The sequence below is a fragment of the Telopea speciosissima genome, unplaced genomic scaffold, assembly GCF_018873765.1.
Source record: "Telopea speciosissima isolate NSW1024214 ecotype Mountain lineage unplaced genomic scaffold, Tspe_v1 Tspe_v1.0036, whole genome shotgun sequence".
NCBI lineage: Eukaryota > Viridiplantae > Streptophyta > Magnoliopsida > Proteales > Proteaceae > Telopea > Telopea speciosissima.
In genome coordinates this window covers 23882-49131 of record NW_025317372.1, presented here as the reverse complement: position 1 = coordinate 49131, position 25250 = coordinate 23882, and the positions used below count along the sequence as shown (strand labels likewise).

Here is a 25250-nt window from a genome sequence, read left to right as displayed (position 1 = left end):
TCCAATATTGCCAAACTGGCATCTAGGATGGCAGAGGTGGAGACGAAAACGGCCAGGCATACTAAAAGAATACAATATTCGGAGGAGGCAATTAGCACCCTTGCTATGTCGTCTAGAAGATTTGGATCCAAAGAATAGTGGTTTTGGTGCAAGGATACAATCCTTAAGTTGAAGGGGCATACGGGCAATCTAGTGTTTAATTTAATTTTTTTTGGGGGGTAAAATCTAGTGTTTTAAAGGGTCAAGTTCAGCAGACGCTTAGGCTGCGCTTGGTAACGGTTTGAACAAAGAACGTTCGTTCTTGACTAGAAACGTTCTTTTACGTTCTTGGTCTAGAACGACGTTCTGAGACCGAAAATGACCGTTTGGTAACATTCTCAAGAATGTTGTTCAGAACGAAAATGGTGTTTGGTAAAATCTGTTCTTCCCTATTTGATATTAATTACAATAATATCAGTTCTTTGTCAATTATACCAAAAAAAAGACTTGTAAAATCTTTTTCTCTTACCAACCTTAGCATAAAATTAAAATATCTCATTAACATAACCAAAGTAAGTATAAAAAGATGTCAAATTTCAAAGATGCCATTAAAATTGGCACAAAAGCTAGTCGAAGGTCAATTATATGGAGAAGAATGGTTTCCCAAATTTTGGCTCAAATCTGATGGACAGATCTGAAGTAAATAGTGTTGGAATCCAATCAGATTTCTTGTTTGGGAGATATCACCAGTTTACTTTGCTGGTTGTGTCCATATGCAGTTCTGCCTATTGGATTGGAATCTGACTTTGTTTATCAACATACTATTTCCTAATCAGACAGCAACACCACTTTTATGTAGATTTCAATCAATTTTAGACCTGTTTTTCCATCATGCAGAATATACCATCAAGTGAAACACCAACACTCAACCATAAATTATATGCTACGATGTACCTATAGTATACCAAAATAACCAAACGAAGCCCATCCCACCAAAACAGGTCTGTCGATTAGCAAATAATGAACTAAGAATTTAAATATGATGAAAATTAACCAGATGACCAGGTAGCCATGTCTTGTAAACTAATTAGCATCAAAATGGCAACTTACGACAGAATATCTTCTTACAACAAATAAATAAGAGAGAGAGAGAAAGAGGACTTCCTAATGTATTATATGGTTTGGCTTCAATGCTTCTTTTTCACTTTCTCCAAATTTTCTTCTCAAATGAGATTGACCCATCCACTTATTCATTCACAAGTGCTCTCAAAGGTAATTTTGGACTTAGAATTGTAATTCTTATAATGCTTTTTAAGTTTTTGATGATGAAACAGCTGTGGATTTTTTTTTTTTTTTTTTGGGTAGCTTTGCAGGCAAGATCAGGATATGGTTATGGTAGGGAATGCTTGTCACCTAATGGTTTTGCTCTGAATTCTAAGTGGAGTGAAGCAGAGAAGTATATCTATAACCCACTTTCAGGAGAGTTTCCAATGGAGTGTTTGTCCACCAAAACTCTAAGTGGAAGATCCTTTCCTACTTTAACAAGCAGATTTACTGTGTCTGGACCTCTTGTTTACTCTTACCATGCTCGCCTAGCTCAAACCAAGCCTGCTATAACACATGAAGATGAAACTAAATTTCCAAATCAAGGTCTAAATTGCTTCATTTTCTTATGTTTTTTCTTCCTTTCTTGTCTATGAGCTTTATTCTATTGAGTTGCTGAAAATACTTTTTGGTGGTTTTGAATGTAGACAAGAAAATAGAGAATATGAATACTATAGATGCGGGTACTCAAAGTACTCCACCTGAATTCAGCTCAAGTAGTCCAAGCCCTGCTTCAACACCTTCCATTAAAGAGAGAGCTTTGAAGCAATGTGGAATCGAAAGTCAACTAATTCCAGTTCAAAACCCAAATCAGAGGAAGATCAGGTATGCCCATCATAAAAACTCAGTTGTGGATTGCTTTTTTTTTTTTTTCTGAATGTTTTATGGCTTAAACAAATGATGAATTGAAATGGAATTACAGTCAGATTCATAGGAATAATAGATAGTTTGGACACAAAAATCTAAGGATTGACTGCTAAAAATTTAAAAAAAAAAAACCCTAATTATCTGACTCTAGGTTCCCAAATGACACACTGTAATAAGCTTGGGGAGCTATCTCTCACAATTGTCTTCCCCAGGAGCTCTTTGGCCTTCCTAAGTAAGCAAGAAATTAAGGATGGTAGAAGCAATACATTCTGATCCTGCAACCAAAATCTTAGAGGGTTTGAACTCTCTCTTCATCCAAGAGATTGGACTAGAATCTGGAGAACTAAAACAGGAATTTATGCAACCAAATTTTCCTCCAATGCCATATTATTGGATGCGGAGAAGAAAGGTGCACTGAACGATGTGGTTAAAGAAAGAACTACTAGCTTGAGAATTTATGCAACCAAATTTTCCTCCAAAATCTATTGAAACAGTCTCCACTCTCTACCACGAGTTCATTGAAAAAAAAAAAGGAAACACATTCAAGCAATTTATGCAACCAAACTACACATAGAAGAGCACTTGCCGTTTTGAGTTTTAGATCTGAGATATAATATTAACCTAAGACAAAAGATGTATCAAAGGAGTGCTAATCCATACCTTTTCGGTTGTAGGGTGTTGATCCACTTCCTGAGACAAAATAGGAAACTGATTGGATCAATCTTCACAGAAATATCCACACAGAGACGGTGAGAGGGAGAGGAGAGAGAGAGAGACAGAGAGAGGGAAAGAGCCAAAAATGACACAGAGTCAGTGAGGGAGAGTATGAGAGGAGAGAGAGAGAGACAGAGAGAGGGAAAGAGCCAAAAAATGACACAGAGACAGTGAGGGAGAGTATGAGAAGGAGAGAGAGAGATAGAAAGAGGGAAAGAGCGAGAGAGAGGTGCAAAGAGTGCGAGAGATATAGAGGGAGAGAGAGAAACAGAGAGAGGGAAACAATGCCCAAGGGAGGCAGAGCATGCGAGAGATAGAGAAGGAGAGAGAGTGACAGAGAGTGAGAGATCTCACCTAGGGTTGCAAAGCGAGGAGCCCTTCCTTCGTCATCTCCAAACTTGGTGCTAGCAGAGCGAGAGATGAGTTTCGAGATTCGTCTAGAAAAATCACGGGTTTTGTCAGTCGCGAGTCGTTCTTGTTCTTTGCAGACCGTCTCTGAGACGGTCTGTAAAGAACGTTCTTTTGGTGCTCAAAACTTCCAGTTCATTCTAAAAGAATGAAAAAATGAACCGCATAGCCAAACGCTTTTTGATGTTTCTTTGTTCTTTTAGAACAAAAGAACTGTTCTGAACGCCGTTCAGAACGTTACCAAACGCACCCTCAATCTAGAGTTTAAATTTTTTATTTTTTTTATTTTTTATTAAATATATTGTTTAAAATTGTGCAGTGCCACAGTTTGGACATCCAATAAAAGAGTGAATTAAGATCTAGATAAGACTGCCAAACTAATGTCTCAGTCTGTGTTGGCCAGTTTAACCTACTGCAGGCCCAATTTTAGAAGGCTAAGTAATATTATCTTAAAAAATAGGCATACTTAGTACGCAAGGCTCCCTCCACTGTGGGGTTTGATAAGTGTTTAAACTAAGGAAAACTATTTCAAATAATGGAAAATCACCTTCTCTTTACCGCCTCTACCCTGGGTGAATGGGATCCCATTCACCAAGGGACAAGAGAGGGCAAGAATGGGTATCTAGATTTGTTCGACAAAATTTTAAAAACTAATATCATATCCAAATTTAAGAGTTTATCTGATCACCCAAGTTTGGAGAGGATTTTAATCCCTAATTGGACGGCCAGGAGTGCACAGTGCAAGTAAGCGCACGGGCTGACCTACATGTGGAGGGGCGCACACAAGCGAATCTGGTTGTGTTTACACCCTATTTTCACACTCTATTTTTGGTCCTTAACCGAAACACCATGCATACTTAAAGGTTGTGCATTGCACGTGCCATGGAATGGGTTCTTTTTTTGGATTTGAACAACAGAGTAGGAAGGTGGTGTAGGAGGTTATGGACAATTATGTAATCACCTAAAGATGTTCAAATTCAAATTCAAAATGGGATGTGAAAGTTACAACTGATAAAAATGGGTAGTTACTTAACTACTTAATAACTACAAGGGATTGCCAGTAACAACTATATAAGTGATGCTGGCGATGAAGAAGAGATTCACAAATCAAACAAACAAGTCTTTACTTTTATCTTTTATTTTCTTTTATTCTTAGTTGTAAATGGTTTCTGTTCTTTTCCTTAAAAGAACCTGTTGGGATTACTCTCCAATAGTACTATCAGATGCAATGATTCATCCTTCCAAGTCAAATTGAAGATCACTGCAGCTCTTCATTTTACCAAAGATGTATCTGGAGAAAAAATTAATTTGATTGCTTTTTTTTTCTTGTTCTTGGCATTGCAATCTTTGCATTTCTTTTTGAAAAGTCCTTGGATTACCAAGGCATTGGTAGAACCCACTCTTTGGTTTAATTCATTTTGTGGCATCTTTAATTCACGTCGTCAATGCTGAATTTAGTGGAAACATTTTTGGCACGCTAGGTGGGACACCATCCAAAATCGAACCTTATTGCCAAGAAGAATAAATGTCGATGAAGGGAATCCAATCCTGAATCAGGCATTAAAAAGGTGCTCAATCATGGACAAATCCCATTATAAATGAGCACTGAGAAGTTGTAACCCATCATCAAGGGGCCCAGCTTATGTACCGGCCTTGCTGTTGGTATTTTCAATGGCCGACAGTCTATTTTCGGCCAATAATCAGACCCTTGTTGGCCATCATCAACTAGGGGCAATGTAGGTGTTCTCCAGGGGCAAATCCTACAACTCAGTGACGATATGTCGATGAAGGAACTCAATCCTGAATCAGGCAAACTAGGGGCAAATCTTGCCAAGAAGTCTGCGCAGACCCAAGCAATGAGGCATTTGACGTTGTTCTTAGCGACGAATCAAAATGGAAAGTCCTACTATTTTCTGTTTTCGAAAACATAGAGAAACGGTCTTTTGACGTAGCCAATGAGGAATTTTTCTCCTCTCAGGTTCCCTGCCCGGTCAGGTTCGTAGGTTCCTCTCATAGGGAGGGCGGAAATGATGACCTCACCCCACCCGGGTAGTGTGTTCGGACAGGGGGTGAGGTCGTCATTTCCAATCCCCTATAAAAGGAACCTACGAACCTGACCCGGCAAGGAACCTGAGAGGAGTTAAGTCCAGCCATGAGGCACACTTATGAGTAAATTTTGACCTTGGAAGTCCAACGATTGATAAGCTCTTTTCCCATTGGTTGATTTCTTTCCTTAATCTATTAGGAGATCAAAACAGCCATGTGAAGGACACTACTGTTTGGAATCTCTTATGGTAGTGGATTTTTCTGTGTTTGTTTTGCAAAAAGCCAACGGGTTTTTGGGATTTTATTGGAGGGTAATAAGGATTGTTCTATTACGGCTCACAACTTTTGAATTCAAAGGGCCATGTTTACCCGATTGAAGGGTGATTGTGGCGGTGGCTGAACGGCACCAAATTGATCTGCTAATGCTTCGCCTCGGTCTATCCGAGAGTAACTGATTCTGATCGCCTTACCGTTATTGCCGCTGTGGCCGGTAAAGCCATGGTGGATTGTTGATGTTATGGAGATACTTAGGATCAGGATCGTCTACAGGGAGCCCATCGCTCAGATTGCTGTAAGGGGGATCCAGCGGCTGAGTTTACCGCACAAATTTAGGTGCGTGACTAGGGATGTGTGGGGCACAACCAACTACTGGCAACACCCTGGGCGTGCTTACTCCTTAAAGAAGAACTAAATTTAGATACTTGCGCAACTTACAATCGTGGGTTGCAGTTATAACCGCGTAGGAGTTGGGTCTTATAAGCCTTTTAAAATAGGCTTACGTGGAACAGAATGGTGAATATATCTCTATTTTCTGTCTATTTCTCTCTTAAGAGAAGAGGCACGACTCCTCATAAAATAATCCTTATTATAGCCGCATCATGAAGCTGGCAGATAACAAACTTCTCCTGCATTGGATTAGATCGGTGAGGGGAAAAAAAACCCTGATGCTGAAAACAAAAGAGAAAGGTTCTCACCGGACTCTCTACCTATTCTGATCAGTTTTGTTGCCGCCGAAAAGATTCGAAGCGAAGGTCCCTTTACTCTGTCGAGTCTCGCGATTCTAGTTCTCCAGGGTCCCTTTACCCTTGCAGAAATATACCCATTTTTCGTTGAGTTTGGTTCGTTGACCATTCGTTCTAAGCGGAAACCAATCTGAACTAACTAAAAAACTTGCGAAGATGGAAGAGAGAAAAGTAGAAAATAATTCGATTGGATCGATGGAGAGGATACTACGACGACCAGTGACCACGTCAAGTCCGGGCATCCAATGGGCTTCCAATGACAATTCAATCATGGAGCGACATCGAATATGGCGAACAGATTGTTGCAGTTGAGGGAGTTTACGCTCACTCTTAATAACACTAACGGCAAGAATCTGATGCATGTCTCACGCGCCCAAGTGATGGTTATTCAGAGAAGGTTTCAACGATAATGGGCTTGGTTGCAATCATCTTCATGAAACCCTCATCACCATTTTTCCAAGATCTTACACTCTTTCTCAAACTCTTTACCAGATCGCATGTCAATCTTGGTGAGGATCTCAATGAACTTAACAGCAATGAGAAAGGTATGGCAATCAAGCATAGGGGCATATCCATTACCGATCTGCCCGAGTGATTCACTATGAGTGCCTGAGAATTGAACTTGACAAACTCCTCGGTGGCATCGGTTGTAGAGTCAAAAGCAGCAATTCCATGCTTGAGGATTGAGATCGTTCTTAATTAGCATTGAAACCAGCACTGTTACCAGAGGCAGAAAGGGTTTCTACAACATCCACATAGTTTTAGTCTATTCATTCAAAATACAATGATTTTTGGATCAAAATGCAATGCAGAATTTATGTGACACGTGGCAGAGGGTTTCAAATGCAATGCAAATTAGATCAAGATGCAATGTAGATTGGACGTTCAAGTGCTTCTTTTTTTTTTTTTTTTTGATAATAAGTTCAAGTGCTTTGTTGCTGTAAATCCAAGTGATCTCAAGTTTGGAAAATCCAACGGTATTGATTCGGTCAACACTTATTTAAGAGCCTAATCCTTGGTGAGAAATAGCAGGTGCTCTCCACGTACGGATTTGGCTCCTGTCCTGCTGTGGCGGGAACTGGAGCGTCTAGCACCCCCCACAGATATTGCCACGGGGACAGGAGACCATCCAACGGCAAATTGTTGAGTTTCATAAGTTTAACCCATTTGCCTCTTTTGTTGCACTCTCACCCGACTTCAGTGATGAACCCGATGTTGGACAAGTGTTTGTCCATTAAACCCGGTTCGATTCAGTTCAATCCGGTTCATCTTTGTATTGAACATTTATACATTTTAGTTTAATATTATCACATGCGATACAAACTTTTTGAGCATTATATGTCCGTAAGTTTTACTTAAAATGGTAGTCACGACTAGGGTTTGGGTTGGGCACCCTTATCATATGGTCGTCGCATTGGGTATGCCTAGACATGCGATGTCAGGATACGAATGCGAGTGCTCACATGTTTGATGTGTGCATTGGCAAAGAATCTACTTTGTCGATTCCCTCATGTATTATTGCAAGTTGTAGGAAGGGATAGACATGTGTCACCGACACCCTATACGTGAGGGAACCCTGTCACTGCAAAGTGTGATCGCATTCTTTGGTTCATCAATGACCGAGACTCAAGCAAGTCAAAGTCGGTGTTCTGGGAATGCGAGAACACTTTGTGAGTGAAGGAGTTATCCAACACGGTCACCATTGCCCGATTGAGGAACACCAAGATAGAGATTGTCTGTGTGTAGTCGGATCAGAATATGGACCTAATGCCGTTTTAGAAATGGTTTTGCAAAAACCTATTTTACATAACATGATACATTATTTATAGTTATTTTAAATAAAGTGTTTAATCGAGTTTTGCGGGACCCGATCAGATGCACAGACGCTCGTATATGGACATGTACTATGGATTGGGGTTTGGCAGTACATGTGTACATGCCCTAGATTCCATAATGATGGTGTTGATTAGTGGGGGGATTGTATATGATAATAGTTATCATATAGGGAGTTATTTGGAATTATCTAAGTTAATGGGCTCTTTATTTAATTAATGGATTTGATGCTAATTGTAATTATCCATTAATAATTAAATAAAGAATCTAGTTAATACTTTCCCTATTAGATTCTGCTTATTCACCTTTGAAGCACTTTGAGTTTAAACAGAACTGCCAAACAAGAGAGAGAGAGAGAGAGAGAGAGAGAGAGAGAGAGAGAGAGAGACAAACTCTCACTGGGATTAAAGCAATCCATCAGGGTTTTAATTAAACCCTCATCTATATATAAGGACCATAAAACGTAGGAGGGAAAAAAAAAGTGTTATGCGTTTCGGCCTGGCCCCCTCTCTCCTGTGTTTTGGTCACTCTCTCTCGCTCTTGTGATCTCTCTTCTTCTTCTTGCTTCTCTCACCAATGTTTGAGAGTTAGGGTTTGTGAAACCCTAGATCTGTGCTGAGGAGTTTGAGGGCATTTAGGATTGGCGTGTAGAACCTTGGTAGCACCATTGGAGGTTCAGATCTGTTTGCTTGGAACGCTCACTGGAGGAAGAACCACTGTCTATTGGAGGAGCAACACTTGAGGCTCACCAGGTTAGCAGTTCTTGATTAATTCCTTCTGTTTTAATTGTTTAATATTTATGGGATGCAAAAGAAACTCGAATCGATTAATTTCCGTTGCGTATTCGAGTCAGGGATGGATCCCTCTTGTCATGTGATGGACTTGAGATGAATTTCTCCGTCCCTATTGCGATAATTAATTTTATGGGACGCAATAGGAAAGGAGAAACCCTAACAGGGATGCACCAGGGTTCCCATGGGCGACTCGCCCATGGGAAGCCCTAAAAATTAAATGGGGCACCCATGGGACACCATGGGATATCCCAGGACGTGCAAAACCCTAATTGGTTTATAATTGGTTTCCCTAGGGAGCCATGGTTTGATCCCTGGACCGTTGTTTGACCAACAGTGTGATATCAGAGCCACCTTTCCTACCCATGAATATTGAATAATTAATGGTTAATGTAAGTATCATGAGTGGGATGCAAGTTGGCACATGGGTGGTTAAATTATGGTTGTTGTAACAACCTTCCCATACGCACATGGGTGGTTAAAAGGTTGTTAGTGTAACAACCTACCCATGTGATGATGGATTTGGTTTGTTTTATTTATTCCAATAGTGAAGCATGTATCCAATTAGGTTGTGATTACTAATTTTTAATTTAAATTTTTAATCATGTTTCATATGTGAGGGGGGGGGGGGGAGCGCGCAGCCCACGCATGGGGCTGCTGCCTGTGGGCTGTAGCCTATAGGCTGCTGTCCGTGGGCAGCAAGCCTACGGGCAGCAGGCCTGCGGGCTTGGCCATGGGCTGCTACCTGTGGGCCTTGGGCTTGCGGGCTGCACAAGGAGTGCCTGCAGCCTGCGCATGTGGGCTGCATGCACCCCCTTTGATTCCCCTCCAGTTTCTAAAAAAAAAAAACAAAAAAAAAAAAGGAAAAGGAGGATTCTTTTTTCAAAACAGAATTTTATTTTATTTATTTTGTTTTGTTTTTGCAGGATGATGATGGGTGAAGGGATTCCCCCTTTACCCACTTGTAATTGAAATGCGATTTTAATTTCATGGGCTTGGATACATGTTATCACATGTGATGTGGTGGTTCAATAATTGAAGGAATCCATGTTAATTTTGGTTTACTTGCTTTAATGTCCATGCATGAAATTATATTATGTTGTGATTATGGGAATGGCATTCTAATAAATGGATGGATTGTTTATGTATGTGATACATGGGGTTATGGGTGGATGTGATGCTTCTCTTTCTTTCTCTCTCTCCCCCTATCTTTTTTATAAACAAATGTACTCCACCCCATAGGTAGCCCAAATGGTGGGTTGGTTTCTCCATGCGGGGTTTCTTTATTATTATGGAAAGAAAAGTGTATAGAATTTTTCCTAGGTTTCCATTGTAATTTTAGAAGAGTTAGGACTCCCAGGGCATGTTGATGGTGATCCACATGTGGCGCTCAAAGCTAATGGAGATGCAGGTCACCTACTTTGAAGACGTGATCGGGCGGAGGAGATGATCGAGGCGTGGCATCCATGGCATGGTTGATGCACCCATATTATTAGTTTATTTTTATTTGGGAGGGTTTCTTAAATTGCTTCTAAATAAAAATGCCGCCATCCCATAATCACTATTAATTAATGTTGATTAATTATGTATGTTTAAATCCATCCATGTATGTGAGAGTTGATTAATCCTTCTTTGATTGTAATACATGTACGGTATGGACTAGTCTTAATCGGTAGACATGTCCATGGCCTCCTATTGAAGATAAATGTAGAAAGTGTGTGACATGACCCCGTATACGCCGACAGGACATTGCTAGGCCGTCTGTTACACATTTATCTATATTTCCCTCTATTTAGATATGTTAGGGTATGGATAGTGGGAGTGCACCGCGACAGTATGCCATCTTTCATGATTCCACGATTCTAACTAATGCAATAGTACATGACTTGGGTATATGTCAGCCGACAGGATCTGAACATGACACCCAGGTGGCCAAAAATATTGGAAGCCCATGAGGCGGACAGCTTAGTTCATACTACCATGGTGTGTATAATGACTCCCGACAGGGTAAGTTATGCATGCAAGGGTTGTAGGTATCCAATTCATCTTTTGGGTTATGAGAGAAACCCAAATCATGAAAGACCATTGATGTGTGTGTGCTCAATTTATTATTTTCAATGGTTGTTAATTAGCATGTGGATTTTACTAGTACATGTGTAGATAATTATACGATGGCTGCTGTTAATTCGAACTTGTTAACACTTATTAGTGAATACAAACTTAATGGTACAAACTATGTTGATTGGTACCGAAGCATTAAGTTGCTCCTGACTGCTGAAGGACTGTTTACAGTTCTAGATGAACAAATTCCTCCACCTGACCAAAATGATTTTGAGGCAAATGAAGAGATGCAGGATTTCCTCATGAGGGATTCCAAGGCATCACTTTATATCCTAGGATCGTTGGAAAAGTCAATTCTGGACTCGATCAAGGATATACGCACTGCTGGGGGTAAGATGGATAAGCTTGCTGAATTGTTCAACAGGCAGCTGACACACGCTCATTCTGATACGGTGAGTCAGATCCATATGCCAAGATGTCCCAGGGGACTCCAGTGATGGATCATGTAACGAAAATGATCAATCTGTTTGAAAAACTGGAGTCCATGGGGACTGATTTCAGCTTGCGGTACAAGACTGATGTGATCTTAACGTCACTCACCACTGCCTATGCACCCTTTACGATGTCCTACAAGATGTCTGACAAGGAGATGGAGCTCACCGAGCTTGCTAATGCACTGGTAGAGGCTGAGGCATCCTTAAAAAAGGACAAGATTGAGGTCAATGCAACTGAGGCAAAGCCTTCTTCAAGTGGGAAGAAGAAGAAAAAGGGAAGTAAGGGTAAAACCCTGAAAACCAAGGGTGAGAAGTCTGGCAATAAAGACAAAGGCAAGTGCTTCTATTGTACGAAGGAGGGTCACTAGAAAAGAAACTGTCGTGCTTACCTAGCTACTGTGAAAGACAAGAAGCCAGATGAAACAGAGGCTGCTAAAGAAGGTACATGTGATGTTTACGTTCTTTGTGAGTCTAATTTGTCTTTTGAACCGACCAATTCTTGGTTGGTGGATAGTGGATCAACTGTTCACATTTGCAATGATTTGTAGGGGTTTAAGGAGACAAGGAACCTGGAAAGAAATGAGGTGCATCTTTAGATGGGCACTGGAGCTGAGACCATGGCAATGGCTGTGGGAACTTTTATTTTAAATTTTAGTTTTGCTAGTTTAGTTTTAAAGGATTACTATTATGTACCCTCTTTCACGAGGAAGATAATTTCAGTTTTAAAACTTGTTTTGGACGGATATAGTTTTTCCTTTAATTCTAAGTTGATTATTCATTTTAATAATTCCTTTGTGGCATTCGGTTATATGCAAAGTGGTTTGTATTTTCTAGATTGCCCTATTAGAACGAATGTTGTTTCAAATGTTGATTTGAAACGGAAAGCAGCTCCACTGAACTCAACATACCTATGGCATCTAAGATTAGGTCACATTAACTTGGACCGAATCAGTAGATTGGTGAGGGATGGGCCCTTAGAGAGTCTGAGGGTGGAACCATTCCCCACCTGTGAGTCATGCCTTCAGGGCAAAATGATCAAGAAACCCTTTAGCAATAAAGGTGCTAGAGCAACAGATCTATTGGAGTTGATACACATTAACGTGTGCGGACCCAAAAACATACAAGCAAGGTATGGGTATAAGTACTTTATCACATTCACTGATGATTACTCTAGATATGGATACATATACTTGATGCGTAGAAAATCGGAGGCCTTTGATAAATTCAAAGAATTCCAAGCCGAGGTCGAAAGACAGCTCGATAAGCGCATCAAGTCCTTACGATCAGATCGTGGAGGGGAGTATCTATCGGATGAATTTAAAGGATATCTCATATCATAGGGGTTAGTTAGTCAACTAACTAATCTAGGTACACCACAACAAAATGATGTACCCGAACGACGCTATTGGACTCTATTGGATATGGTCCAAACGATGCTCACTTATAGTGAGCTGCCTCTCTCTTTCTGGGGGTATGCTTTAGAAACAACGATATATATCTTGGATAGGGTTCCATCCAAGTCTGTAGCCAAGACACCCTTTGAGTTGTGGAAGGGACGCAAGCCTAGTATTCAACACCTTAGGGTATGGGGTTGCATAGCATATGTATGAAAGCAACAGACAGACAAGTTGGAGTCTAGGACTTCAAGATGCTATTTCTTAGGCTACCCCAAAGGCACAATAGGTTATTATTTCAATGACCCGGTTGACCAAAAGGTCATTATAAGTAAACACGTCACATTTTTGGAGGAAGAAATGATGACCCAGAGGTCCGAACCAGTAGTCATTAAAGAGCTATCAGATGGCTCAGAAATGTCACTTCTAGAAGTGAGACCAATTGACATACCCGCTGAAATACCAATACCTGAGGAACCTCGACGTAGTGGGAGGACTATTAGACCACCCACCAGGCTAACTCTTCTAACCAAAGAGGAAACAATGGAAGAGTTTCACATGGTATCGGTTGAATCAGATGATCATCCGATGACATACTCTGAGGCTCTAAAGGATGTTGATGCCACTAGGTGGCTAGAGGCAATGCGCTCTGAAATCGATTCGATGCATTCCAATAAGGTCTGGACTCTAGTCGATGCACCAATTGGCGTCAAACCAATTGGATGCAAATGGATCTTCAAGAGGAAGAAGGGCGCAGATGAAATGTCACGCCCCTATTCCAGACAAGGAATATAATATCATATAAAGGGTGACTAGGACGACGCGTGTCATCCTACTAAACCGCCCGGATCACTGACATAGTGTCCCAACGCACAGTCATAACCAATATTAACACAATATAATATTAGAATGCAGAAAAAGAGGAATATTACATTCCAAGGATCAGTAGTATTGCGGAAGCGTATAATCGAATAGTTACAAGATGTTCAAAGGCTAGATGATAAATACAGTAATTAGTTACATTTTCAATGACCATCTAATAACTATCAAAATGGTATAACAGTAAATGTTTCAATATAGGCCTTAGCCTCAAAAGTAAATCAAAAGGGATCAAGTCCCGAATATCCTCACGGCTCGTAGGCACAATCATCGCAAGGACACCCGTCGCCATGTTCCTCAAACACGGCCTCCGGTTCCTCCTCACCAATCTCATCGTATCACGAGGGCTGAACTCCAAGTCCCACGAGATATCCGTTACCTGCATCATAATCTAAAAAGTGTGCGCACGAGGGGTTAGCTCCACTGAGCCAGTGAGGGGATGGGGATGCACAAACACGCAATTCACATAGTCCAATGATGCATGCACATGTTAAGTCCATTTTTCCACCTAACAAACAACTAAGTCAATGGCATATGCTACTGTGACAACTCGGGAGACACTGTGGGTCACTTAACTTATCGCCACAATGAAACCTCAATTGTCACGTGGGACCTACGCCGATCGAAGCCTCCAAGACCACTCGTGGCGGACCCCGATAACCAATACTACCATGATGGCCTCTCCCACCTCCACGTAATCCGGTGTCGATTACCCAACACCTAAACCCCTGTTGGTAAGGGTCGTAGCATAAGGGTGTGAAATCCTAGCCACAATATACTACATGCAAGTCCTATCGTCCCGAGAGGTAATCCGGGCGCATCAACTTTTCATCTGGTTTAGTGCCCGGTTACCAGCACGGCACGGCGCATACAGTTCAACATGACATTCAACATAATTTCTTCATAAATGTATATAGTGTTCGGGGTTCTGGCACCGGTACCCACCGGCACCAAGACCCATCAAGGTACAACATTACCGATCAACATTATAACAATTGTATATAAGAGTATGCAATATGCGCAAACATGCTTATTAATTATAATGATTACATAATATATAATGCAATAATAATAACAGGCCCAAACGACCAAACCCACTCACAACGAATACGCCAAGCACCACGATTATCAGTTGTCGCCTCGATCAAGCAATAAGCCACAAAAATGAATATATTAACCTATACAAAGAGTGAAATAAGGTTAAACGAGCAAAGGGAAAGGATTCCCAAAAGGTCTCCCATAATCACTTAGTATAAGGTTTCAGAAACAAAGTGGTTGCAGGAGTGGTTTCATGCCCAAATTCTGCAACCACATATAAATCCTAGGAAACCGAGGGTTCGGGACAGTTTTAGTCAAGGTCGGATGCAGATGTGGTTTCAGAAAACTGAAACCGAGTGTAAATCCGAGCTTCACAGGGGCTCAGGACAATTTTAGTCAAGGTCGGATGCAGATGTGGTTTCAGAAAATTGAAACCGAGTGTAAATCCGAGCTTCACAGGGGCTCAGGACAATTTTAGTCAAGGTCGGATGCAGATGTGGTTTCAGAAAACTGAAACCGAGTGTAAATCCGACCTTCACAGGGGCCTTCTCGGGAAGGTAATTTCAGGGTGGTTTCTTGCAGGTCTGAAACCACATGTAAACCCTCACACCTTCAGGTCCAAAATCCGAAGGATTCCCCTCCAAGGACCCCATTTTCAAGTGGTTTTAAAGCATAAGAACTTCTAGGAAACTCCATCCTAAGCTCATTAGGGTCCAACCTTAAATCTCTCAAATGGCAATGAGAACCCTTACATTAGAGCTCATAATGGAGTGAAATAACTCCACCATAGCTTGGGCTTTAATGCTCCATCGACTCCCTAGGTTCCAAGAGAGATCTAGGTCAATCTCTCCCATTACCCAACCCCTTTTAAAATCCAAAATAGAAGAAGGAAGAAGCTTCAATAGCTTACCTACCCCCAAGATGAGAGAGCTCCACGATTTGTGGCCCAAGAGATGGGGTCTCCACCTTCCTCCAAGCCTCTTCACCTTCCTCTTCCTCTTTCTCTCCTCTTTCTCTCCTCCACGATTTAGGGTAGAAGAGAATGATGAAGGAGAAGTAATGTTCTCTCTCTCCCTCATGGACTCATTTATAATAAATGGGTATTTGGGTACCTCTAGACAAATGGGTCATGAGGCCTAATGGGTCAACCCATTAGTCCTATGTGGGTAAGTGGATGGAATAACCCATCATTGGGTCAATAGGTTAAATGGGCCTGCCCACAACCTTAATTAGGGAAAAGCCCATTCTTAGATGGGTTCATAAGAGATGGGTATAAGTCCCCAATGTACTTCCTAAAGGTACGTGGGACCCGAACTTAAATTATTCCCTTCTCTCATGAAATAGCTCGAGCGGTTCAAGCCCGGACCCGCACTTCGAGGTTACCAAGGGAAGAATAATTAATAAGTCTTGAGGCTAGAACTTACTTTTCCCCTGTCATGGTTTATTACCCATGACCCCGAACAGCTTCGCCACGGCAATGCTAAGCTCATCACCGAACGAATTATCCAACTGAGGTGATGGTCCAGGATGCTCTCTCCTGAACTCCTCGCTTCCCGGGCTGGTACTTGGAGGGTAGTCGATGAAGTCGCCGTCAACGAACTTTCCCCACGGCGGTTGAGGAATCTTTCCTCCACAGCAAACCCGTCTTGTGGTCAACATTTTGTAGCTAGGTTTGACCATCATGGAGAACAGTCACCAAATACATGGCAGCGATATCTACACGTCACGAGAAGAAATGATATTTAATTATATCCCTGAACGGGTATAACATCCCCCCACCTTATAAGAAATTTCGTCCTCAAAATTTGACGTACCTTGTAGATAGGCAAGAAAAGGGTATTTCGCCCGCATCTCTACCTCTGCCTCCCAAGAAGCTTCCTCTTCTGGATGGTTGCGCCATTTTATCTTCACATAATGAATGGGCCGGTTGCGAAGATGAACAACCTTGCTGTCCAAAATCTTTTCAGGCAGCTCTTTATAGGACATGTCGGCCGTAAGTTCTGGTGGTTCATGCGTCAATACATGGCTTGGATCATGGACATACTTCCTCAACATGGACACGTGGAAGACGTCGTGCATACCTTCTAAAGATGGAGGGAGTGCTAACCGATATGCCACCGGTCCAACCCGTGCAAGGATCTCAAAAGGCCTTATAAATCTCGGACTCAGCTTGCCCTTCTTGCTGAAACGCATCACCCCTTTGGAGGGTGATACCTTAAGGAACACTTTATTGCCAATAGTGAACTCAAGGTCTTTCCGCCTCAAGTCTGCATAACCCTTCTGCCTGGACTGAGCCGCCTTGATCCGCTCACAAATCAAGTCCACCTTCTCGCATGTTGCCTGAATCAACTCGGGTCCAAGAATACGCCGTTCACCTACTTTGTCCCAATATAACGGTGTCCGACACTTCTTCCCATACTGAGCCTCAAACGGTGCCATGCCTATAGTAGCCTGGTAACTGTTATTGTAAGCAAACTCAATAAGTGAGAGATGCTCGTCCCAGCTGCCCTGCATATCAATGGCACAAGCTCGGAGCATATCTTCCAATGTCTGAATAGTCCTCTCCGACTGTCCGTCGGTTTGAGGGTGGAAGGCTGTACTAAAACTCAACAGTGTACCCATTGCCTTCTGAAAACCCCCCCAGAACTTAGATGTAAATCTGGGATCCCGATCGGAGATGATGCTGACAGGAACTCCGTGTAGACGAACTACATTATCAATGTACAAGCGAGCCAGCTTGTCCATCGAATAGGTAATCTTCATGGGGATGAAGTGAGCCGTCTTTGTCAATCTGTCAACGACAACCCATATGGTATCGACACCTCTAGGCGTGCGGGGCAACCCGGTGACAAAATCCATGGTAACATGCTCCCACTTCCACTCGGACAGGCAATGACGTAAGAGGCCATGAGGTCGCTGTCGTCCGCCTTCACCTCCGACAAGTAAGACATTTTGCCACATACTCAGCCACATCCCTCTTCATTCCACTCCACCAGAATATTCCTTAGATCTCTATACATCTTTGTACTACCTGGATGAATAGAATAGGGAGAGTCATGGGCCTCAGCTAACACTTCCTTCCTCAACTGAGGGTTACTAGGAACACATAGCCGTTGTCTGAACATGAGAACACCACTCTCTATTAACGTAAAATCCAGTTCCCGCTGCGTGTCCCCCTTGATAGCCTCAATAACCTTTTGAATCTCCTCATCAGAAGCCTGGGCTGATTGAATTCGCCCTACCAGTGTGGATTGTACTGATAAAGCTGATAGAGATAAGGTAACACCATCAACCAGTAATTCCAGGTCCATCCTTCTAGCTTCCTCAATGAGTTTCTCACTGGCTGCTAATGATGCCAGTGACAAGGACTGAGATTTTTGGCTCAGCGCATCCGCTACTACATTTGCCTTGCCTGGGTGGTAATGGATGGTACAATCATAATCTTTTAACAACTCCAACCACCGTCGCTGCCTCATATTGAGCTCCTTCTGTGTAAAGAAGTATTTGAGGCTCTTGTGATCACTGTATATTTCGCTCTTCTCACCATATAAATAATGTCTCCAGATCTTCAGAGCGAAAACCACAGCGGCAAGCTCCAAATCATGGGTCGGGTAATTCTTCTCATAGTCCTTCAATTGCCGAGAAGCATAGGCCACTACCTTCCCATCTTGCATTAGAACACAACCCAAGCCCATTTTAGATGCATCACTGTAGACTACCATCCCTCCAGTACCATTAGGAATGGTAAGTACTGGAGCGAAAATCAGCCTCTGCTTGAGCTCTTGGAAGCTCTTTTCACAGCTATCAGACCACTCGAACTTCACTCCCTTTCGGGTCAGTCGTGTCATAGGAGCGGAGAGCCTTGAGAAGTTCTCAATAAATCTCCTGTAATAGCCAGCTAGTCCCAGGAAACTACGAATGTCTGCCACATTCTTGGGTATCGCCTATCAACTCATCGACTTTACCTTGCCAGGGTCAACCTCTATACCCTTACCGAAACAAGGTGTCCCAAATGCCACTGTTGTAGCCAAAACTCACACTTACTGAATTTGGCGTACAACCGCTTCTCCCTTAGGCATTGCAATACTAGGCGGAGATGGTCTGCATGCTCCTCCTCGCTCTTGGAATAGACCAAGATGTCATCAATGAAGACAATGACATACTTGTCTAGAACATCGTGGAACACCCGGTTCATCAACTCCATAAAGGCGGCCGGGGCATTGGTCAGCCCGAAGGACATGACCAAGAACTCATAATGACCATAGCGAGATCTGAATGCTGTCTTGCTGATATCACCATTTCTGATCTTCAACTGATGGTACCCTGACCAGGAGATCAATTTTCGAGAACACCTTAGCACCCTGTAGTTGATCGAATAGGTCATCGATCCTAGGCAAAGGATACCGGTTCTTGATTGTCAGTTTGTTGAGCTCACGGTAGTCAATGCACAGACGCATACTACCGTCCTTCTTTTTCACAAACAACACAGGTGCTCCCCAAGGAGATACACTGGGTCTAATGAAACCCTTCTTCAACAGGTCATTCAACTGCTCTTGTAGCTCCTTTAACTCAGTTGGGGCCATCCTGTAAGGTGCCTTGGACACTGGGGCTGCACCAGGAATCAGATCTATCATGAACTCTGTCTCGCGATCTGGTGGCAACCGCGTTAGATCCTCAGGAAAGACATCTGGAAAGTCTCTCACCACGTACAACTCTTTCAAAGGCCTGCCTTTGGCTTCAGTGTCTATCACAGATGCTAGATAACACTGACATCCCTCTGCCAACAACTTCTGTACTTGGAGGGCAGAGATGATAACCTTCTTGGGTCTCTCCCGCCTAGTACCCATAAACACAAACTCTTCACCTTCAGCTGGTTTGAATAGAACCTTCCTCTCTGAACAGATTAGACTGGCTTTGTGAGTTGATAGTCAATCCATTCCCAAAATCACATCAAAGTCTTTCATATTCAGCAGTACCAAGCTTGCTTCGAGTCCGTGACCACCCACACATACCGGGCAAGGATCATAAACCGAGTCAAGTTCAACCTTGCTACCCGTTGGTGTATTGACTATCAATTTCTGGGCCATTAGCTTTGGTTCAATGGACATCTTCTTAGCAAAACTAGGGGACACAAAAGAGTGTGATGCCCCCGAATCAAATAAAGCATAAGCAGGCTAAGAGCAAACAAGAACGACACCTGACAAGCAACAGACAACCAATCATAGAAACAAAAGCTATTAATATGCACATCTTAAGAGTAGAGTGCATTACCTGTAATAACACTGGGATCGGCCTGGGCCTCTTCATTTGTCACAGAATACACCCGACCTTGAGATCTATGGGCCGGAGCAGGAAGAAGAGAACGCACAACTGCCTTGGCTTGGGGTGCCTTTTGTGTAGCTGCACCTGGAGGTCCTATCATCCGAGGATGAGGACAGTCTCGAACCATATGCCCGGACTCCTTGCAATTGTAACATATAAGAGTCTGGGAACTATAGTGAGGAGTTGATGTAGGCCTGGGCGCTTGCACTGCATCTGACCTCCGGGACTGGACCGAAAAAGCAGTAGTGTAGGATCCTCTCTTTTGGAATTTTGTGGATCCCCTAGGTTCATGAGAGGTCATGGGCCTTTTACCAGCCGAATGGCCCCGTAATTCTCTCTCTGTTGGTCCTCAATCACCTTAGCGGCCTGGACCGTCTCGCAAAGATAAGTAGGGTACTTGTGTAGCACCACAGAAGTACTAATGCTAGGTCTAAGCCCCTTCTCAAACTTCCTAGCCTTCACATTCTCGGCCTTCATGTGTACCGGGGCGAAGTAAAATAGCTCCTCAAAAGCTTGCTGGTACTCAAGGACCGATTTGGATCCTTGAAAGAAGCTCATAAACTCAGACTCCTTCCTATCACGGAAGTTCTGAGGGAAGAAATTTTTGAAGAAGACTTCCTTGAATTGAGCCCAAGTTGCCTCTGGGTGAGTTGCCCAAAAATGGTCTTTAGAGGAGAGCCACCACGCATCAGAATCACCCCGGAGCTGGTAGGTAGCACACCGGATCTTGTCCGTGTCATTGCACTGTATCACTTCAAAGATCCTCTCAAGATCCCTTATAAATGTTGCCGGGAAAAAGGAATCATGGGCCATCTTGTAGAAGGTTGGAGGACGATGTTTCTGAAATCTTTCCGATAGCCTAGCAGCATCCACCCAAGCCGGAGCCACCGCTTGGACTGGAGGAGCCACTGAAGTGGGAGGTAGAGTAGGTGCTGGCACCTCTTGTGTCAAAGGAATTCCGGCAGTAGCTTGAGCCAGAGGAACACTAGGTACAGCAGAACCCACAGGGGCAGGTGGGGGAGGATTGACTTGCACAGGAGGAGGCACTGGCTGCCTTTCCCTAACAAAGTCTTGGAACATAGCAGTCATGTTTTGCATAAATTGGCGCTGCTCTTGTTGCGCCTCCCTATGCTCTCGTTCCATGGATTGCAACCTATTGCTCAACAACGCGGCGACATCCGCATTATTACTAACTGGCGGTGCTACCGGTAGAACCGTATTTGAAGCCTCACCGGCTTCTTCCCTAGCAGGGGAACGGTTGGCATTTGACCGTGTATTAACCATGGTTCACACCTGGTTACAGTCAACACCCACAGTTATAGGCACAATAGCAATATTAAGCAAACCAATCAAAATCGATTTACAAAGGTAAACACAGGTTACACGAGGGGTAAGGCAAGCAATAATGAGGGTAATAAGCATTAGAAACAAGTTGGTTAAGCAAAACAGGGTCAAAAAACCCTTTCTGGCCGGGTCGGATTTACGTGCGGTTTCACTAGGCTGCATCCGAGTGTAAATCCGAGATTCACAGGACCAAAGTTTGGTCTCAGGAAACCGCGGATTCACAGTCGGTTTCAAAGTTTTGCACCCGAGTGTAAAACCGCATGGCCCAAAAATAGAATTTCTAACTCGAAACTCTTTTTCAAAACCCAAATTCCTATTTCTAAACACACCCTACGCTCTGGAGAACCCAAAACCGCACTCGTTCTTGCTCCATTTCCCTTCTAGGTGGATTTTTGGCACTCCAACCCACCTCCACAGAATCCGATCGAGTTCAGGTATGACCTCTTCCCTCTCTATCGATCTATCTCTTTCTCCCTTCGACTTCTCTTATGGAGAAACCCCAAAACCCATTTCGGGTTTACTAGGTTTGAGTTTTTTTTTTTTGTTTTCTCCTAGCTATATAGATGGATTTTTGTCCATCCCTCCTTCGTTTCCCATCATATGCAACCTAGTTGAGGCATTTACCCCAATTTTGCACCATCACCATGGGTTTGGGTTGGATTTAGGAGAAATCCCAAAACCCTAACCGAAAATTCTATCTCTTTTTTTTTTTTTTTTTTGCCCATATCAAGTTCGGTTTTGGTAGGTAGGCTTGGTGTATGTAATTTGGGGTTGTCTCAAGCCATTACCTATTTACTTCTTGCAATTTGAACTCCAAGAACCACATCTGAAATTTTTTTTTTTTTTTTCTTTTAGAGTTTCAAGCATGCCTCATGATCGAATGCACCCCTTGTTTGCTTGCATTTATCATTTCATAAGAGGGCTTAATCCCAAGCATAACATGGCTATGAATAATTGTCCCTATGAGTTAAAATCCATGTACCATATCTGAATTTTCCTTTCTTTGAAGTTCTAAGCATGATTTACCACAAGTTAGCTCCATATATTGCTTGAACTAGGTATTTGGTATAAACTTCATGTTCTAGGTATAATATGGCCATGTATGTATATTGTTTACTATGCCATTCAACTTCCAACCAAATTCTGAAAATTTCCTCTTTGGTTTTCTTAGTATATTTCTTATCAATTCAGTCCAATTTTTGTTTGAACTAATTGCTTGCATAATATAATGCTCTCCAAGCATAATGTGGCCATGTACATTTATCCTCTATGATTGCTTCTACATGTTGGCCATGCATTCCCCTTTTCCCTAACCCCTTAGACCATTCACAACAAAATTTTCCTAGTACATTTCCTGCTGTAATTTGGTTAATCTGTTGTAGGAATCAAGGTCTAGGTTCTAATTCCTTGTCTCTTTTCATTGTATATCTGCTTAGGCCTTAATATCCAAGCATTGACTTAATATGTTTCTATATCCTTGGCCTTCTTTGGTTGCAGGTTAGGGAAGTAAATGGCTCCTAGAACAAGGCGTGCACGGGCCGAACAGGCTGCCCCAGCTGCTTTGGATGCACTATGGTTCCAAGACCTAGAGAAACAAGAGATGTACCAAGACCACTTTCGCTTTAAGAGTATCTTGGAGGGAAGAGATGTAGTACTGGAAGACCTCAAGGCCTACAAAGTAGGGCCGAGATTTGAAGCACTGGGGTGGTCCAACCTCCTCAACCTTCCAGAGCCATTCTATCCCAAGCTCATTCGTCACTTCTACGCCAACCTGCACACCGAGAACCTAGGCACGCGAGATTACCGGATCATCTCTTATGTCAAGGGAGTCACCATATCCTTCACAGGGGCACAGTTGGCAGGCATCCTCAATGTAGCTATCTGGGGAGAGAAGACCTACTGCGCACCATGGAAGAATCCCTACTCCTTTCTCAGGAGAGAGGCATACAGGGAATTATACAGGGAGCTTACACGTGGGGCATTCGAGAAGAAAGTGCCTGAGACTTCTTTTGCTAATTCTCCCAGGATATTGAGCCGGATTGTGCAGCACAACATCGTGCCTATAGCAGGTCACCGCACCATGCCTTCCATCTTCGTAGGCTATGTGGCCTATCACCTCTACAAAGGCATTCCCATCTGCCTGCCCTACATTATCATGCGGACCATGGATCATGCGGGGCGAAATCCCAGGAAGAACTTAGATTTACCCTATGGGAGGTTGCTCACCACTATTTTCCAGCATTTTGGAGTTGACTTGAGTGAGGAGGATCAAGACTTAACCGAAGATCCACCTCTAGATCGTAATGCAGTGGCGAGGATGCGAATTGCGATGGATGCATATAGTGATGGGGAGCCATTGGTCCCAGCAGAGGGCCACGGGCCTGAGCCTCAGGTACAGGAGCCTCCTCCTCAACCGGCTGTGCATGCGGCCTCTTCATCCGGCACTGCTCCTAGTGGGTCAGACATCGATAGGATTCTTGCAGCTTTGGGCCAGATGAGTACCAGCATGGCTCAGGGGTTTGAAGGAGTGAACACTAGGCTCGATGCATCAGACAGACGCATGGAGAGCTTCGAGCAGCAAATGGAGGACTTGCACTCCTACCTCCATGATGAGGGCACAGAGGATGAGCCCAGCAGTGATGATGAGATGGAGCAGTAGACCTCCTGTCCATTGCCACCATGCTCTCTATGGACTCCTAGCTATTTGTCTTACCATGTAGTAAAAATTTTTTTTTTTTTTTTTTTTTTTTCTTGGTTGTAAGAATTTGAAGTTTACAGTTCAGCTGAATTTTTTGTAATCACTCATTTGGCTTATGGAAAATGTATTCACAGCTGAAACGAAGGAATATATCTATAAATATATACACATGTCTTTCCTTCCACTGTGTGCCTATCATTTGCTATTGTCTTCGGCTTTCACCCTAAACTAGTCTTCTCCCTAGCATTCACACACATTCCAATTATGCAGTGTTGGAAGCTTTTAACTTAGCAACCTATTGTGGAGAGTAAATCACAAATCCGCTAGACTGTGGCTGGTGCAGAGCATCTCGCTCTGATACCACGCTGTCACGCCCCTATTCCAGACAAGGAATATAATATCATATAAAGGGTGACTAGGACGACGCGTGTCATCCTACTAAACCGTCCGGATCACTGACATAGTGTCCCAACGCACAGTCATAACCAATATTAACACAATATAATATTAGAATGCAGAAAAAGAGGAATATTACATTCCAAGGATCAGTAGTATTGCGGAAGCGTATAATCGAATAGTTACAAGATGTTCAAAGGCTAGATGATAAATACAGTAATTAGTTACATTTCCAATGACCATCTAATAACTATCAAAATGGTATAACAGTAAATGTTTCAATATAGGCCTTAGCCTCAAAAGTAAATCAAAAGGGATCAAGTCCCGAATATCCTCACGGCCCGTAGGCACAATCATCGCAAGGACACCCGTCGCCATGTTCCTCAAACACGGCCTCCGGTTCCTCCTCACCAATCTCATCGTATCCCGAGGGCTGAACTCCAAGTCCCGCGAGATATCCGTCACCTGCATCATAATCTAAAAAGTGTGCGCACGAGGGGTTAGCTCCACTGAGCCAGTGAGGGGATGGGGATGCACAAACACGCAATTCACATAGTCCAATGATGCATGCACATGTTAAGTCCATTTTTCCACCTAACAAACAACTAAGTCAATGGCATATGCTACTGTGACAACTCGGGAGACACTGTGGGTCACTTAACTTATCGCCACAATGAAACCTCAATTGTCACGTGGGACCTACGCCGATCGAAGCCTCCAAGACCACTCAGTGGCAGACCCCTGATAACCAATACTACCATGACTGGCCTCTCCCACCTCCACGAATCCGGTGTACTGATTACCCAACACCTAAACCCCTGTTGGTAAGGGTCGTAGCATAAGGGTGTGAAATCCTAGCC

General features: G+C 43.0%; 1 protein-coding gene across 1 annotated transcript; it reads left to right on the top strand.

Annotated features, from left to right (window-relative positions):
* The first annotated feature begins 1169 nt into the window (after positions 1-1169).
* LOC122647373 lies at positions 1170-23955 on the top strand. Its single transcript, XM_043840795.1, has 5 exons — positions 1170-1251; positions 1345-1629; positions 1731-1908; positions 6633-6685; positions 23666-23955. Exons 1-5 carry the CDS (start codon positions 1170-1172, stop codon positions 23953-23955), a joined length of 888 nt encoding a protein of 295 aa, XP_043696730.1.
* Positions 23956-25250: the final 1295 nt, after the last annotated feature.